Genomic DNA, 17,838 nt, shown 5'->3' with positions numbered 1-17,838 from the left:
AGGCCTCTAGGCCTGTGTGCATACTTGATTGGCGTCGCATCCACTGTCACAAGCCACAACTTCTGCCAGTGCTGCATATCTCAATTTTTGCAACCTGGCATGTTGTGTTGCTGCAACCAAAGGTTGGCTGAAGACACAGCTGTAAAGCCGTATCAGTGTTTAACACTGTTTTTTAATTCTATATCAGAACAGAAGCTCAGAGATTTACAGATTATACAGAGGGAGATGTTGCAATGGTCAGATGTGAGAAGTCAGAATTTCTGAGTTCCCAACCAAAATTTGAACCTGACGTTAACAATCCAACATGGTAGCATGGGCCATAAACAGTAGCAAAACTGTAAAACCAGGCTCTATCCATGCATCAGTGTTTTTAAGTAAAAAGTAATAATATAATGGATTGGATTTATATAGCGCTTTTCAAGGCACCCAAAGCACTTTACAATGCCACTATTCATTCACACACTGGTGGAGTCTGCCCCAGGGTAGCCACAGCTGCCCTGGGGCAGACTGACAGAAGCGAGGCTGCCATATCGCGCCATCGGCCCCTCTGGCCAACACCAGTAGGCGGTAGGGTAAAGTGTCTTGCCCAAGGACACAACGACCAGGACAGAGAGCCCGGGGATCAAACCGGCGACCTTCCGGTTACAGATACGCTTCCCAACCCCCTGAGCCACGGTCGCCCATAAGTAAGTATTATGCCATATTTATTGTGATATCTGGAAAAATAAATACTGTTTTTTTTTCTCACTTTTTCTGGAATACGCTAACTCAGGATTGATGCCATTCCCGAGTTCTGACATCTAAGATCCAAGTTATTTGGAATAGTCTAAGTCTTTTTGGAACCACAGCTATCACCCCAGGTGGCCATTAAAAAGAATGCAGGTTCGAAGCACGTCTGCACTGGCTTGACTCTTCAAACTAGGAAGCTGTGTCTTTGTCCAGTATGCAGAAAGGCTATTTCGAGATAAAGGAACATATCAAATATTTGTTTTTGTTCAGCTCACAGTGTTAACTTGCACTGCACATGCTCTTAGCATAATGAGAGGAACAAACAGATGTGCAGAGGAACTAGGCTGTCATGTGTCTCAAAGGGTGAACTATGGACTTAGAGCAATGTCCCACTCCATGTAAAAAAAAAAAAAAAAAAAAAAAAAAAAAATCACAATGAAGTAGGTACTCAAACCAGGTTATTAGTTAGGTGCTGTAACCTTTGATAGCGATATAGGCGAAGCTGCCCACCATAACATAGCAGTCTATACAGAGAAAACCTTTTAAATAGACTCATGCAGAACACGACCCCCCCCCCCCTTTATTTTATTTATTTTTACTAAACAGGCAGCTGCACATTTCCACTAGTTTTTATAGCGATTAGTTAAGTTACCGTGAGTTTGCCTGTGCATTTGGTAAACAGGATTTTCCAGGAAACCAAATTTCATGGGAACGTGCTAAAGACGTGTTAGCACTAATCTCCATAACTCCCCCCGCACCTCCCGTAGTTTATCTAAACCGTGTTACGGTGTTCAATCAGCCATATAACCCATCAAACCAGTTGATAACGAGTTAGCGTTCAAATATAACCCCACGGTGTTAGCTTGTTTATTGTTATAAATCAGTATTTCTTCGCGAGGAGGAGGGAAAGGGACAGGAAAAAACGGACACGCACACACACAGGAGAAGTGAGCCGCAGGCGCAAACTAGCTTCAGCATTGCTTCAGCAGCTGCCTTGCGAACACAGTTCGGTGTAGACTTTCAAGATGGATGCTTCGCCTCGATAGGTTTCTGTTTCCTTTTTGAAACCGACGACAGTAACGCCGAGTCCCCACGCGAGGAGGCATGTGGAGGACTGAGGGGCTTTCATGAGTAAACAGACGCGTTGTTTATGAAACGATAAACGTGAAGCTACGTGGATATTTTTGCTTCTACGTGCTGTGGACAAACAGCTATTTTCTAACTTCCTGGTTTTCGTGTAATATGTCTATTGAAACGGCGGCGACAGGAGCTCGAGTGACTTTGAAAGGTTTATCTGACGTGGGATACATGGGATCTAATTACCGAGTTGTGATGTTTGAATCCGGGGAGAGCAGTTTTCAGCGAAAGGAAAAGGGAGGCCGACAGATTTCATAAGCAATGGAAAGTGGGAATGGTGGTGCCTCGAGTAAAGGTGATGAGCCCTTTCCCCCACCAGCACCACTTATACGACTTTCACTTCAAGATTTAAAAAAAAAAGTCGTGTGGTGGGAGATTTTTCTCCTGCTTTACTCGACACCTGCTAATGTTATGTGTTAAAACTGAAAATAAATGCGTAGATAAGGATATCCAATGGGGACAGCCTGTTCCAGGATTGAGAAACAGCTCGGAGAGTTTTTTCCCCTTGGTTGAAATCCAATCCGCAGTTGCCTGTAATTTTCCAGTCTCTCGTGGATTTTGCGCTCATGTTTGCATTCTGTCCACTTTCTTTAGGTGTCTTGATACCTGTGCCAGACTCTTCTGACATCTTTAAAAACAGTATCTTGGCTCCACTTCAACGTGCATACTTGTATGATGAGTCGAAGCAGTGTTTCAGATACAAGTCTGCTGTTTTGGTAAAGAATCCAACTTTGGAAGAAAAGGTTAGTCTAAGTCTTTCCCCAGCATTTAAGTAGATTTTTATATAGCCCCAGTATAACCACATTTAAATAACACGTGGTCGTTAAACCCCACCAGATGGTATCTTATACACATGCGGTGGGTTTTGTTTCTCTTTTATACATATAATATTGAAGATTTCCCCTCTTTTGAGCTCATAAGAAATCCCACAAGGGTAAAATTTCTCATGCCTGAAACAGGAACTGCTCTTACATGAAGCACAGCCTTTATTCTGATTTCCTTATTTCTTTTTTTAAAATTTGTTTTGTATCAGTACAATGCCTTCCGAGCAAAAAGGAGAGACGCTGGGTATTCAGACGAGGATCTAGAGGAGTCCTATGGCTTTTTGCTCTTTGACGATGTCAACAAGGTACAGACTGGAGGTCACAGACACAGCTGAGAAAACGCACACAATCAACCGAATCCTCATACCGTGCTCCTTTTTTTTTTTGTTTTAAAGGCTAACGCACTCCGAGAAACCGGTGTGCTCACTGGAAATAGCACATGTACAACTCTGGGAGATCCTTCTAAAGGTATATATATATATATATATACATGTATTTTTTATCCTCCACCGTGTCCTTCCCTCCCTCAGTCTGAGCCTGATATCATATGATATCTATGTGTTAAAACTCAACGTTAAAATCTTATTCTAATAAATTCCTTAGCTGTAAACCTATAACAATACTAATAAGCAGGATTTTACCTTAAAGGCCAGATATAAGTTGTCCTTCATGTTTGCAGATCAAGCTAATAATAGTCCATGTTGTTTGTCCAGTGCTGCCTTGTTTTGAAAGTGAAAGCAAATTAAAGCCCCGAATGTATACAAATGAAAGTGAAAGAATGTGTGAAACAGAAACTATACATTACATGAGGTTTTCGGGATATTGGTGTTTAAGGAAGACTGTGGCATTTCTTTCTGTTTTGCACTGCGAGTTGTATTCTTGTTAGCTCTGTTTAGCCTTAAAACTCCCAGTTTAAAATGCTGCTGGGACACCCACGGGGCCCAGTACGGACTGTGATAAAGAGTAGCAGTTATCAAGAGCAAACTTTGGTCAAAGTCAGTTTTTATGGAGCTGTTTTGCAGTGAACTGTAGGAGAAAATGGCACCGGCTTGACACTTTAAAACAACAGCTTCAGTGTGTCACATGTTATCGACTCAGCCAGTGGTTTTTTTTGTTTGTTTTTTTTGCTGCACATCCTGTGCAGACTTGCAGTTGTGCAATAGGTTTTTTTTCATGACCTTTCTCTCATAAATGTTGTAATTCTCGACATGTTTGTTACTTGACATTCCTAATTAAAAAAGTCTAAAAAGTACAAGACGGAACAGACTTCTTAGACTAGTTTGTGGCTGTCTACCTCGCCTTATAACTTGCTCTTGAGTATGTCACTATTTTTCAAGCATTTTCTATGAAGTTTTCTTTTCTTTTCTTTTTCAAAACTGACTCAGTTACTTGTACCATAAGCAGGAAAACGCATGTTATTGCATTTTAACTATGTAACTAGATTTTATTTTACTCTAAACTGATAAATGTTACCGTTATGGTCTGTTGAAATTTAGTGTTTACTGCAGTACCTAAGGTAATTCAGTCAGACTGTTGCTCAATGAGGTGTGTTCTTGGAAGTGTGAGACATTCATTTTCCTAGGTGTGGTTGTATTACTCTGGGAGTGACAGACAGCGACTTCAGAGTTATGACTTCACCATGATAGTTGTCTATGAAGTCCTATTACAAATAATTGAACCTCACTGTGTTTATTTTTGACTGAAAACATATTAAGTTTAAATTTTCTGTGTATTTAAAGGTGTTTACATATCGATGTACTCTGATTGTTTGGATCTGAATCGTTGGTATCATGGGAAATCTGGTTACATCGCCATCATCAGGCTGACAAAGGTACTGAAAAAAGAAATGGATGTTTCTAGAAGGATTGTTCCTGCTGTTATAAACACAAAAATGTTGTTATTCTCTGTTATTAACAGGGTAAAGTTAAAAGGGTTTCAGAAAACTATACCCAGAATTTCACAGCACCCACTGTGGGGTTGGACTGCCATGTGTCCGAACAGTTCCCTTCAGTATCTGCACAAACCAGCTCCTTCCTTGCATTTGAGAGAACCCAGGTAAACAAGTTTCTGTGTATGTGTGTGTGTGTATGTATGTATGTGTATGTGTGTGTGTGTATATATATATATATATATATATATATATATATATATATATACCGTATTTTCACAACCATAAGGCGCACTTAAAAGTCTTAGATTTTCTTCAAAAAGTACGGCGCGCCCTATAGCGCAGTGCGCCCTGTGTGTTGTAAGGAGGACGTAGTAGAGAACACCATGAGAACGCTAAAGGGTGAAGTGTGTGCGTTGACTTTATCGCACATACCTGTATAAAAGAACAGGTATGTGCGTTATGCAGGACATCGTTGTTTTAACAACCCTGAAAGTGGCAAAGAGACACGCTTACGAAGCACAGTTTAAACTGAAGGCCATCAGCTACGCGGAGGAACATGGAAATCGAGCAGCGGCGAGAGAATTTAAGATTAACGAATCGATGGTTCGCAAATGGAGGAAGCTAGAAAACAAGCTCCGGCAGGTCAAGAAAACGCAGTTGAGTTTCCGCGGACATAAGGCGAGGTGGCCCGAGTTGGAGGAAAGACTCGAGCGGTGGATCATCGAGCAAAGAACGAGCGGGAGAAGCGTTTCGACGGTCACCATTCGGCTAAAAGCAGTTTCACTTTCACTTTTTATGAAACGGTGCCATTTTTCCATCCGGACCAGGACTACGGTAGCGCAGCAACTTCCAGCGGATTATAAGGAAAAGCTGGCCATCTTCCGCTCCTACTGCAGCAAACACATCGGCGACAAACACATCCAGCGATGGATGACGGATGGAGACCACAGTTTCACCAAGAGTGGAAGGCAGCGCCCGGCGAGTTACGCCACAATTTGCCAATGGATTGTAGATGCTTGGGCTAACATGTCTGCTGGCACTGTTGTTCGAGCTTTCGCAAAAGCCGGCATCATTTCCGAGGAGCCGCACGGCACGGAAAGTGACTCTGACAGTGAAGAAAGTGAACTTGGCATGTTTGATGGAGATTTAGCGCAGCTGTTCAATTCAGACCCAGAGGATGAGGACTTCGATGGGTTTGATTGATGATAAAAATGTGAGTACCAAACTTTGTTTTGCTCCTGCTTTATTTTTAAATACGCACACTTGTATGCTTGTGTGTTGTTGATGATGACGATTACTGGTAATAAAAATGTGAGTAAGGTACCGAACTCAGGTTTGCTCCCGCTTTATTTTTAAATACGCATACGGTACTTGTATGCGCCCTATGATCCAGTGCGCCTTATGTGTGTGTTAAATACAGTAATGGCACACATAACTGAGACTGCGCCTTTTAGCACAGTGCGTCTTATGGTCGTGAAAATACGGTATATATATATATATATATATATATATATGAATGAATGAATGAGCAGGGCGATATGGCCAAAAATATTTATCACGATATATATTTGAAAATTTGCGATAACGATATAACTGACGATATAGTTGATGCGAGACAAAATACAACTCCACAACATTACTAGCGCAAAAAGACAACCTTCCATTTATTTTCACTTAAACAAGAAGCTGGTTTTTATGTACATTAAAGCTTTATAAAAATGTAACAGTGCAAATGCAAATTCCTTGCTGAAAGCTTAACCAAAAGTCATTTCCAGTAGAAATGGGCTGACATATCCTGAGCATAACCATGTATAATATCCACTGAAGTTAAAAAGAGGTGCTTTGTAACATTAAACTGCAGTGTGCAGTACGTATTTTTCGGACCATAAGGTGCACGGGATTATAAGGCACATTAAGCGAAACAAAGCAGTCAGATAAATCAAACTTTATTAAACTCATTCTTCTTGCTTCCTCCACTTCTGTACCATTGATTCATTAATGTTGAATTCTCTGGCAGCTGCTCTATTCCCATGTTGTTGCAGTATATGAATGACTAACCTTGTATTGTGGATGGATTATCTCAGTTGTTCTCCTGACTGAAGTTTGGTCCGTTTACAGCATCCTGCCATGCGCTTGCATTTGTCTCTAACTATGAGGAACCTTCACGTTAACTTTTATAAGTGGAAAAGTGTTAGCGTTCGTCCTCCAGCTTCACTGTTTATATTATGCTAACATAGCTGTGTCGCTAGCGATCACGTAGCACATCATTATATACCAGCTAGCCCAACTACAGTAACCCTACAAACGTCACTGCTGTTTAGTTTCCTGTCTTCATTTATGTTGGAAGTGATAGCAGAGCTGTACGTTTGAATTTTTTCAGAAATCTCTCAGTCAGAACATGCTATATCATGCTTAGGTAACTAGCGAAACTAGCGAGCTAACTTCCGCTAGCTTCCTGCTAACTTCTAACTCCGTTAAATGTAATACATTTTGTTTTCATGGATGCCTGGAAGTTAAACTTCATAGTTACACCTGGTAAAGCCGCAATGCTGATCGTTTTATTAAAGATGAAAGAATTTAGACAGTTTTAACTGTCAGTGATGCTGCGGTGTTCGTTTGACCTGAAGCGTACGGAGTTTAGGACCCAGATTACTCCCAGATTTAAGAGCATCTTAGTCCGACAAATACGACAATAACGACGGCCGCTTGCATGTTCTGCAAAAAAATGTGCTTTGTCGTGTATCTGACGGACAAACATCAAACCAGTTCCACATCGCTGAAGTTGCACCATTTTTACAAACCAATTCTGGTTCATCTGTTTCACTCAACAATCGGCCATGTGCGTATGAAAACAAAGGCACTGCGCATGGGCGTTTTACTCATATTCTATCGCGATATTTCATTTTCCTATCGTTGCCTAACATTATACCGGTATTACCGTGAACGGTATAATATGGCCCCGATCGATCGATAGATAGATAGATAGATCTATCTATCTATCTATCTATCTATCTATCTATCTATCTATCTATCTCACACTGAAGGATATATATTATATTTTAATCAGAATATAGCATCAAGTCAATTAAACTATTGATCTGGGTTGTTAATCAGTTTCAGCTGCTTAGGCGTTAATGAAATCAACCACAGGTGCACTAGAGGGGCAACTACGAGACAATCCGCAAAGAGGAATGGTTTTACACATGGAGGCCACTGATGTTTTTCCCCTCCTCATCTTTTCTGACTGTTTTTTTTTTTTTTGGGGGTTAGGATAGGTCAATGGCACTACTGGCAGCATGAGGTGATACTTGGATCCCACAGTAGTTGCACAAGTAGTCCAGCTCTTTCAGGATGGCACATCAATACATGCCATTACCATTTGCTTTTTCCTCCAGCACAATCCCAAGAAGGCCCGAATTTTCTCTAGTGGGCCTTGTGCTCACAGTGTTGGTATTCTATGCCAATTGGGCTCACCAATTGGCATTTTCCATAGTGCAGGACAATGCCTGGCCTCGTGCCAAAAGTATGTGGACAGTTTTTGGAGATGAAGGAATTGATACCATTAGGTGGCCCACAGGGTCGCCTGACCTAAGTCTAATAGAACAACATTTCGGAGCATTTTGTTTGGGAGGACATCCTCCAAGATACCACCCATCTTCTCATTAGTAGCATGCCCCAACATTGTCAGGCATGCAAGGGTGTGGGGGTCATACAATGTATAGAGTGTGTTGCATCAGTTTTTCACTTTTGGGGGTGTCTTTGAATTTAGCAGTCTGTTGGTTGATAATTTTCATTTCCATCAAAGGATGTGGCATCCCTTTGTTCCTTACACATTACCCTATCTATATAGATATTCATTTAATGAGTTTGTTTTTTTTTGGGGGGGGGGGGGGGGGGGGGTTATGGAGCACATTCAAAAAAAACTTTTCATTTGCTAATTGATTTGCCTGAGGTATATCATTGATAAATGTCAACTTAACAAGTCCTCTGTTATTAGTATTGTAGCATTCCGGTGGTGGGGTGGTTTTGTTGTTGTTGTTTTCTTTTTTTTAACCTTGCTTAGTTACTTCCTTTTATGAATAAGTGCATGTTCAAAAAGAAAAATGAAAACATACCAGGCTGTTCAAGTACCTTTTTTGTTCTGTCTTGCAGTGTTACATGTATGAGTTGCTAGATGGTGGAAGCAATGCTACAGCACAATCTCCCAGTGCTGCTTGTCCGTTTGCTATTGTATTGTTTTCATATACGGATACCAAAGCAACAATAGCATCACCTCAGGAGAAATGGTATTTTATTATCACATATACATGTTTGTTTTTTAAATCTTCATGTTCTAGTCCGATACCATTCCATGCAATGTGAGATTATTAAAATCATACTGACTTTTTTCTTTTTCTTCTTTTCAGCAAGGAGAAAAAATTATGTAAGTAAAGGCTGGGATTATGATTACACGTAATTTAGATTCTCAAGGAGCTGGAGGGTCACTTTTATGAGGGTTCTGTTTAGTTTTTGTAGAATATGTTTTGTTACATATATTTTACATTTATGTAGTTCACCTACCCCATTTATATCCCCATATAAATCACCTATGAAAACCAACCTTATTTAAGAGCACATTTAAAACAACAGAGTTGACCAAAGTGCTGTACATAAAATAGGAGGGTCACAGAATAAGAACATTAAAAAACTGTAAGATCCAGTGTATACAGACACACTCACAAAAGACCATAAATTAGAGCATAAATGCAATCTCCAAAAGTTGATTCTGTTCATCTGGACGTAGCTTAAATGCAATCGCATCATAAGTTTTGACATTAGGACAAGAAAGGGTACTAGTCTTTAGACCTTGTGATGTTAAAGGGACAAAAGGTGTTAACCCCTTAAAAACATTTAAATGTGTTTTAACATAATGCAGAGAAGATATCAGCAATGATGATTATTTGCTTCCCATCTTTCTGGGAAGGGATTTAAGGTGATTTCCAATTGTACATTAAGAAAGATTATTCAAAAGTGGGAAGCATTCAAGACAATGAGCAGTCATTCCAGTGGTGGACTCTTTCCAGCAAATTCACATCAAGGTCAGGCAATGCAATGGTCAGAGAGACTGCAAAAAAAAGCTAGAGTTACATCGCAGACCCTACAGGCCTCAGATAGCAAGTTAAATGTTATTAAGGTTGTGATTGTGTAATTAGAAAAAAACAAGTAGAGACTTGTTTGGAAGAGTTACCAGTATAACCTCTTCTCTTTCAAAAGAGCTTGGTAGCATAACAAACTACGAGACTTCTGCAACATTGTCCTTGGGACATGGATAAAAATGGAGATGTTTAGCCATAATCAAATGAAAAAACAAACACAGCGTCTCAGTACAAATACCTTATTAGCAATTATCAGGGATGGTGGTGGCAGGATTATAATTTTTGAGTCAGCTGTGAGGCCAATTTTCGGACAGCTAAAGCTTAGGTCAATCAACAGGACAATGACTACAAGTACAACAGTAAATCTACAACAAAATGGCGGAAAAACACCTCAACCTAATTACTTAACCTAGATAATATTTCTATTATGAAAACCTTATAATTGACGGAGGGTGTATCTTTTTTGTTATTTTTTATATTTTTTTCATACATGACTAAATACATAATAGATATTTATTGCAATTTTCAAGTGAACGTGCTTTTGTTGTTGTTTTGTTATCATTACTGAAAATTGCATTTTTTTTTTTCATGCATAACATTTTTGCTGTTGTATTAAATCATTTCAGTTTTTCATTACTTGCCTTGGAGAGGTGAGCTTCAGATCGGCAGGCAGTTATGCAATGTTGGGCTGAGGTCTAAAGCAGGGGCCTTACTACCTGCCAAGCTGTAAGTTCAATGTGCACATAGAAAAGGGAGATTTAATTCTTATTTGGCTTTGAACATTTAGATTTCATTAAGCTATTTTATGTGCTTTCACTTTTTTTTCTGTTGAAGACCACCAGTGGTGAACGTTGACTGGGTGATTTCGATGTTAGATCTACGACAGCTGTTACCAAGGGCTATTTTTGAAACCTGCTTCACTGGTGAAGGTGTGCTGTTGTTATTTTTTTATTTTTAAAGGTAAAATCTTGGGGAAGTAAACATATTAATAAATGTGGCATTTTGCTGTCTTTCAGTCTTTCTGGATGGCTTGTACTGCAGTCTGTATGAGTTGGTTTCTACTGAGGCAGAAGAAACCAACTCACTTGTTCAGCTTCTGTGGGACATCAAAGAGAAAGATCTTGTGAGTTTTTGTTTACTATCAATCTAATATGAAACACAGAGGACCAAGCAAACTCTTTATGAAACAACTAAAGCAATTAATTGAGCGCTAAACTGTTCACAAACTATTTTATTGTTGATAGACTAAACTGTGAATGATTTCATCGGTGGAAATTTCCAGTGCAATAAAATATTAGGCTCTCTTATATGCAGCTGACAGTATGTGGTTGAGTGTGACTTACCTAACACCCAAAAACCATTACTTATTTACACATAGGCTCTCGTTGTTTTGCTGCAAGATGGTGGATTTTTTATCCTGTTGCACTCGTCCCATTTTCTCTCATATGATGGTAAGACTTAAAATGGTTTAAGTATACTGTTTTGTCAGTTGCATAACAAAATTTTGTCTTTGTTTAGAAAGCTACATATCATGCACAAATTTCTTTTCTTCCCTAGATGCTTGGTCCTGCGCAAGTGAAGTCCTGCAGGGCTTGTTTGTGTTTCCAGATCCTCGAGTTGTAATGAGAGGTCATTGTAACATTTATTAAACACTGAATATAAATGTATTAAATCATTCTAAATTTTGTAACTAGCATTTATTAGAGCTTAATTTGCCATTAAGGCAGTTTAATTACAAGAGCAGATACTAAACAAATATTCTGGCTTGATTTCTCACAGATACCAAATTTGGACAGAAGAACCCTTCTATGACATCAGAAATCCTCCGGATTCTGCCTGTACTAAGCTATGCTGAGGGTGAAGCTGAGAAAACGCCCATCGACCCAAGTGAAGAACTGTGTGAAGTCTTGGCTCAGCATATGCAGAGTTACACTGCACTGATAAATCCTGGTCTGACGTCAAGTCCTTCTCGGGAAGTCAGCATGTTTCCATTTCAGTATGATGTGCCGGATACCCACCTGTACTCGTCCCCTGAATGGACTGATGGGGCAATGCAGAGCTTCAGGTCATATCTGAGCAGACCAACCTCCTTCCAACTGCCAGTATCTAGAGCTTCAGAAATTCTTGCAGCTGGACAAGAGGAGCGGAGGAGAGAAGATCTTGATGATGATGTCTATATCTGTATATCGTCTCCTGAGGAGGCACCTCAGGAGTTGACAGACCCTGTTAATACAGTGTTCGAAGACACATTATCAGACCTGAAATCTTCTGAAAATGTTGAGACATCTGTAGACAATGTTACAACAAGTACCGGAGCACAAGATGATTTAGCATTTGTGCCTCATAATGTGGTTCCAAATGATTTGCAACTGGGAGCTTCTTCCAAAGACAATGAAAAATCCAGTGACCTCAGTGAACTGAACAAAACTGATGATGTGGTGGCAAATAATCTCACTCCTCCTACATCAGATGACCTTCCTGCAGAGCTGATTGTCAGCATCACTTCTGCAGAACAAAGTGTCAGCAATGAGACTCTAAATCTAAGAGCAAAATTACAAGCAGCAGAAGTAAACTCTCTCTGTGATGAGACTGGCTATACTCAAAAGCTTTTGAATATACCTCAGGTCACTAGTTTCACAGAAACAAAACTTAAACTACACACAGGAGGTTCTGGGGGATTGAAAAAAGCATCTAAAGCTTCTGTTGTGCCGTCTACTTTACAGACAGTCAAAACACCAGTGGAAAATGACAATGTAAACAGTCTGAAGGATGAACACACCAAGGAAATACCAGATCACCCACAGCTGAGTAATCCTTCAAATTGGAGGAAATTACAACGGCGTAAGCGCAAATGTGGAAAACTATCTCCAAAAAATAGAAAACTAAGATCAGCTATGGTTGCTTTACCCATAGCAGAAGAGAAAAAAACAGATCCTGAGCATTGCCCTTTAAGAAGGAAAACCGAGCGCTGGGACCTTAAACCAATCATCAGTGAATGTGGAAAGATTTTGGTGCCTCACGGCTCTACAGACTTTGTTGATCAAATTAAATCTTTGAAGGATAAGCTCCAGTCTAACAAAAATGAAGAGTGCTCTGAAAAAATGTTGCTTGATGCCCCAGTGAATGCTGATGACGTGGTCAAATCGGATCCAGAGTCTTGCACTGCTCCAGAGACAGCAGTGGAAGACATGCAGGCTGCTAACATAGTGGAGGGTGGGAATGATCTTCAGAACGTCACTGTTAGTGATGTTAATCCTGAGAAGAAAATTTCAAGGGAGTCAAATTATGGTAATAGTTCATTGCCTTTGAATCCAGAAAGTAATTCCTCAAATAATGAACCCACAGACAGTGTTTCGTCACAAGCAGTTCAGGAAAAACACTCTGAGAACCTCTCCCCTGAAAAGTGCCCAACTAAGAGTGAATTTCTGTTGAGGAAACTAAAATCAGTACTTTTAAGAGGAAAGAGGAAAACGGATCTTGTGACAGAGGACACAGCTCCAAATACTCCTCGGGACACTGAGCCTTGTCTCAAGAAGAGCAAAGGAGCGGACACTGAGTCTGAGGCGCTGACATGTAATGATAAAAATACCCCAACCACCAATGCTGTGGTCACGGAAGTTCAAAAGGTGCAGCCAGTTGACCCTTTGTTTGCGTTTGCCCTTGGCCTGACCCCTAAAGTGATACCGGAGAACTTGAAAAAAACAGAGGATCAGGACTCCAAGCAAAAGACGGACACAGCAAAGACACAGGAACAAATGATTCAGGACAAGCAACCTCAAATCTTGCATAGGGCTTCATCAATTTTTACAAGACGGGGCAGGATAAAAACACTCAAAAAGCACCAAAGCATCTCTGCAGAATGTATCAAAAAGAAATGTAAGTTATGTTTTTGTAATTATAAAGTGTGGAACGCTTGTTTTTTGTCTGATATGTGCAATCTCTTCTGTCATGTACAGGACAAACTAACCCCTTTCCTGACTCTGTCATTCCCATAACTGTCCTCTGCATGCTACTTCTGCACTTTGCAAAGCCTTTGCTAACTTGTGAGCTGTTTTCACACATACACAGCAACCTTGAACTTTTGTCACAATTACCTAGTTTAAATGCATGTGAGAACACAAATGCTTAATGTAACGAAACATGAAACAATCTTTACCCTGCCAGGTGCCTAATGCGATATCTGTATATAATAATACGGGGAATTTAAAGCTAGGAAGTGGTCACCCTGTGTTTTATCTCTTATACATTGTACTTGGGCACCTCAGTGTATAAACCACAGTAGTGAGAATGCAGTTGATGCGAATGTTTCCTCCTTTGTGCTTCGTTTAATTGAGGAATTGTGTGAAAACAGCTAGTTTGCTTTTGCTCCTTTTTGCTTGTGCTGCATTTTTGCTAGCCCTATCAATCTCCAGAGGGTTGACATTATTGGCTAAATAAACCAACACCTTTGTTCTAAACAATGGCATACTTAATATGTTGGTGACAAATTCGTAATGATAATAGACTGGTATATTTCAAGTGCTTTCAATGTGCTACATTTTATTTTCATGCTGTTTCTCTTGTTTCTTCTCTGTTTTGTCTTCACAGGGTGGTTGCACTTTCAAACTCCAGCTTGTTTTGCCAGTGAAAAACTCAAAAACAAAGACTGTACTAGCGATAATTCTGTCAGGAAGACTGAAAAAATGAACAGGGCTTACTCACCTGCAGATGCTTTGAACTTACTTGCTGACTTGGCACTCAGTGCCAATAATGACCAGGCCCCTCCACAACCAAACCCATCATTTGAGAGAAAACCTGAGACAAGTTTGAAGAAGTCTGACCTTAAAAAAGACCTTACCAGTGCTGAACAAGAGTCAGTTCTTCATGCTCTGCTTAGACAGCCTGCTGATAGATCCACTCAGCCACATGAGTCTCCTGCACCAAGCCACCTTGTAGTAAACGGTGAACTCGTTGGTTTGGTATCTAAAGAACATGCTTACTCATTGCCCCCATCTTCCTCTCTACTATTGGGTTTGCCAGGTACATCCCTTGTAAGTGATTCTTCGAGACTTCTGCACCATGACCAGACAATGTATGGATTTCAAACACTACAGCCCTCTGTTGGTCAAGAAGACAGAAGTGAATACGACAGGACACCAGAATATCTGAAAAAGCGCATGGCTTGCAGACAAAAGTTCAGATACTCCCGTACTTTTGTTAATATGGAAGGATGTATAAAGATCACAAGACACTGGCAAGAAAACTATGACTTTAATCTGGACAGCAAGTTTACAAGCGATCCAAAAGACAAAACTATTGTTCGAGCTTTGCATGGGTATGTACACAGTTATTTATCCAGTAATATGTCAGCATAAAGTTAAACATGTTGACAAAAGTTATTCTTGTTTATTTTGATAGCGCTGACATTTACTTCAGATGTCATTATGTAGCTAACCTTTGTACAATTTGATATCTTCAACAGGCCATGGGATTTCTCCATTCAAGACACTAATGAAGAGGTGCGGCTAATTGTCCACATGTGGATAGGCTTGTTTTACAGTCGGTCAACACCACGCCTTTTTCACGTTGAGTCAAATTTTGCGTACTCCTGCTCAGAAGAGAATGATTCATTGGGAATGACGAGTGCAGTTGTATCTGGCTTAACTATATTTGAGCATAAAGACACTGCTGCTTCTTGCCCAAGTGTACCAGACACTTCAGACCCTTTGTTGTCAAATGCTTTGGACCTCAGCCAAAAGGATGACACCATATTGAATCAAGATTCTGTGGTTTTGGATTTGTCACTGAAAAATTCCAGCACCTGTCTACAGTCAGTCACTTCACATCCACAAATCCACAAAAAAGGGTCGCTTGATTCCAGTGAACAGAAAGAACCCAGTGAAACACTGAATTCTTTAAAGCCACTGGGAGAGCTTCATGAGGCAAGTACATTTCAGGTTTGGTTCTAACATTACTATTACTTCAAACATACAATATGAATAATATATGAATTAATTTCTTTTAAAATTAAATGGTTTTCCAGTTTCAGCTACACCTCAGAAATTTTAGGTCTAGACAGCTAGGATGTTTGGATTAGGGATCTGTGTGACTAGTCAACTAGCTGATTAATTGTCACTATTGTCACTAATCAGTATCAGGCTTACTAGTCATTTAGTCTAATTGTTAGAATTTTAATTAATGCCCAGTGCCAGTAAATTGTGTCCTAAATGTTATGAGGCTATTTGTCATCAAATGGCGCATTGTTGTTGAGAAAAGCCATAAATCTGTCTACGTCTTTTGGATGGCCTGGGAAAGACTCTAATCATTTAGTCTAAATTTGTCCTCCTATGTTGCTGAATTCAAAATACAACCAAATGTATAGATCATGAAGTGGTATTTGTGTTCAGTCTCTTGGGAAGCTTCCACATATCTTTACACTCATAAAGCTCAAATACCTGGATGATGCGAAACAAGGACATTTCAGCTCTTACCTTGGAGCAACAAAGAAAAAGGCTAACAGTATCTGCTGTTAGAGCAGGGCGATATGGCCAAAAATATTTATCACGATATATATTTGAAAATTTGCGATAACGATATAACTGACGATATAATTGATGCGAGACAAAATACAACTCCACAACATTACTAGCACAAAAAGACAACCTTCTATTTATTTTCACTTAAACAAGAAGCTGGTTTTTATGTACATTAAAGCTTTATAAAAATGTAACAGTGCAAATGCAAATTCCTTGCTGAAAGTTTAACCAAAAGGCATTTCCAGTAGAAATGGGCTGACATATCCTGAGCATAACCATGTATAATATCCACTGAAGTTAAAAAGAGGTGCTTTGCAACATTAAACTGCAGTGTGCAGTACGTATTTTTCGGACCATAAGGTGCACGGGATTATAAGGCACATTAAGCGAAACAAAGCAGTCAGATAAATCAAACTTTATTACCGTATTTTCACGACCATAAGACGCACTGTACTAAAAGGCGCAGTCTGTTATGTGTGCCATTACTGTATTTAACACACACATAAGGCCCACTGGATTATAGGGCGCATACAAGTACCGTATGCGTATTTAAAAATAAAGCGGGAGCAAACCTGAGTTCGGTACCTTACTCACATTTCTATTACCGGTAATCGTCATCATCAACAACACACAAGCATACAAGTGTGCATATTTAAAAATAAAGCAGGAGCAAAACTGAGTTTGGTACTCACATTTTTATTACCAGCAATCGTCATCATCAACAACAAACAAGCATACAAGTGTGTGTATTTAAAAATAAAGCAGGAGCAAAACAAAGTTTGGTACTCACATTTTTATCATCAATCAAACCCATCGAAGTCCTCATCCTCTGGGTCTGAATTGAACAGCTGCGCTAAATCTCCATCAAACATGCCAAGTTCACTTTCTTCACTGTCAGAGTCACTTTCCGTGCCGTGCGGCTCCTCGGAAATGATGCCGGCTTTTGCGAAAGCTCGAACAACAGTGCCAGCAGACATGTTAGCCCAAGCATCTACAATCCATTGGCAAATTGTGGCGTAACTCGCCCGGCGCTGCCTTCCACTCTTGGTGAAACTGTGGTCTCCATCGGTCATCCATCGCTCCCAGGCCGCTCGCAGCCTTACTTTGAACGGGCGGTTCACACCGATGTCCAGCGGTTGGAGTTCCTTTGTCAGGCCTCCCGGAATGACAGCAAGCTCACAGTTAATTTGTTTCACTAGTTTTTTCACATCGGCTGTGAGATGGGCACGCATAGAGCCACAGATTAAGAGCGATGGTGATGCGTGGAAAAAACCACCTGGTCTCCTTACATACACCTCCCTCAGCCACTCTTTCATCATTTCCTCATCCATCCAGCCCTTTTCATTTGCCTTAATGATGATTCCTGCTGGAAACTTCTCTTTAGGCAAAGTCTTTCGCTTAAAAATCACCATAGGCGGCAGTTTCTGTCCATTAGCATGGCAGCCAAGCACAACAGTAAAAGAAGACTTTTCATACCCCGTTGTGCGTATCGCTACCGTGCTGGTCCCCTTCTTCTCCACAGTGTGACTCACCGGGATGTCAAAAGTGAGCGGGACCTCGTCCATGTTTGTGATGTGGCTGGGCTGGATGTTTTTGTCGCCGATGTG

The 17,838-nt window shown here is 40.2% G+C and overlaps 1 protein-coding gene across 3 annotated transcripts in view; it reads left to right on the top strand.

Annotated features, from left to right (window-relative positions):
* Positions 1 to 1,540: 1,540 nt before the first annotated feature.
* Positions 1,541 to 17,838, top strand: part of tasor2 (transcription activation suppressor family member 2) — a 31,917-nt gene continuing 15,619 nt past the window's right edge. Inside the window, exons 1-16 of one of the 3 annotated variants that reach the window (XM_086299121.1) lie at positions 1,541 to 2,161; positions 2,461 to 2,609; positions 2,900 to 2,995; positions 3,086 to 3,158; positions 4,430 to 4,521; positions 4,608 to 4,745; positions 8,734 to 8,867; positions 8,988 to 9,004; positions 10,343 to 10,442; positions 10,551 to 10,645; positions 10,733 to 10,839; positions 11,095 to 11,167; positions 11,274 to 11,345; positions 11,496 to 13,592; positions 14,304 to 15,030; positions 15,178 to 15,637. In XM_086299121.1, the coding sequence (XP_086155247.1) occupies positions 2,128 to 2,161; positions 2,461 to 2,609; positions 2,900 to 2,995; positions 3,086 to 3,158; positions 4,430 to 4,521; positions 4,608 to 4,745; positions 8,734 to 8,867; positions 8,988 to 9,004; positions 10,343 to 10,442; positions 10,551 to 10,645; positions 10,733 to 10,839; positions 11,095 to 11,167; positions 11,274 to 11,345; positions 11,496 to 13,592; positions 14,304 to 15,030; positions 15,178 to 15,637 (4,464 nt within the window). In that variant the 5' untranslated portion in view covers positions 1,541 to 2,127. Of the gene's footprint in view, positions 2,162 to 2,460; positions 2,610 to 2,899; positions 2,996 to 3,085; positions 3,159 to 4,429; positions 4,522 to 4,607; positions 4,746 to 8,733; positions 8,868 to 8,987; positions 9,005 to 10,342; positions 10,443 to 10,550; positions 10,646 to 10,732; positions 10,840 to 11,094; positions 11,168 to 11,273; positions 11,346 to 11,495; positions 13,593 to 14,303; positions 15,031 to 15,177; positions 15,653 to 17,838 lie in introns of all 3 variants that reach the window. The other 2 variants (XM_086299120.1, XM_086299122.1) reach the window with 2 other exon arrangements.

The sequence above is a fragment of the Aulonocara sp. 'chitande type north' Nkhata Bay genome, linkage group LG7 (genome assembly GCF_057382095.1).
Source record: "Aulonocara sp. 'chitande type north' Nkhata Bay isolate Kocher_YH1m ecotype deep benthic linkage group LG7, A_spYH_male_GT1.1, whole genome shotgun sequence".
Taxonomy (NCBI): domain Eukaryota; kingdom Metazoa; phylum Chordata; class Actinopteri; order Cichliformes; family Cichlidae; genus Aulonocara; species Aulonocara sp. 'chitande type north' Nkhata Bay.
Note: the sequence above shows the minus strand (reverse complement) of the source record. Positions and strands in the feature narration are given on the sequence as shown.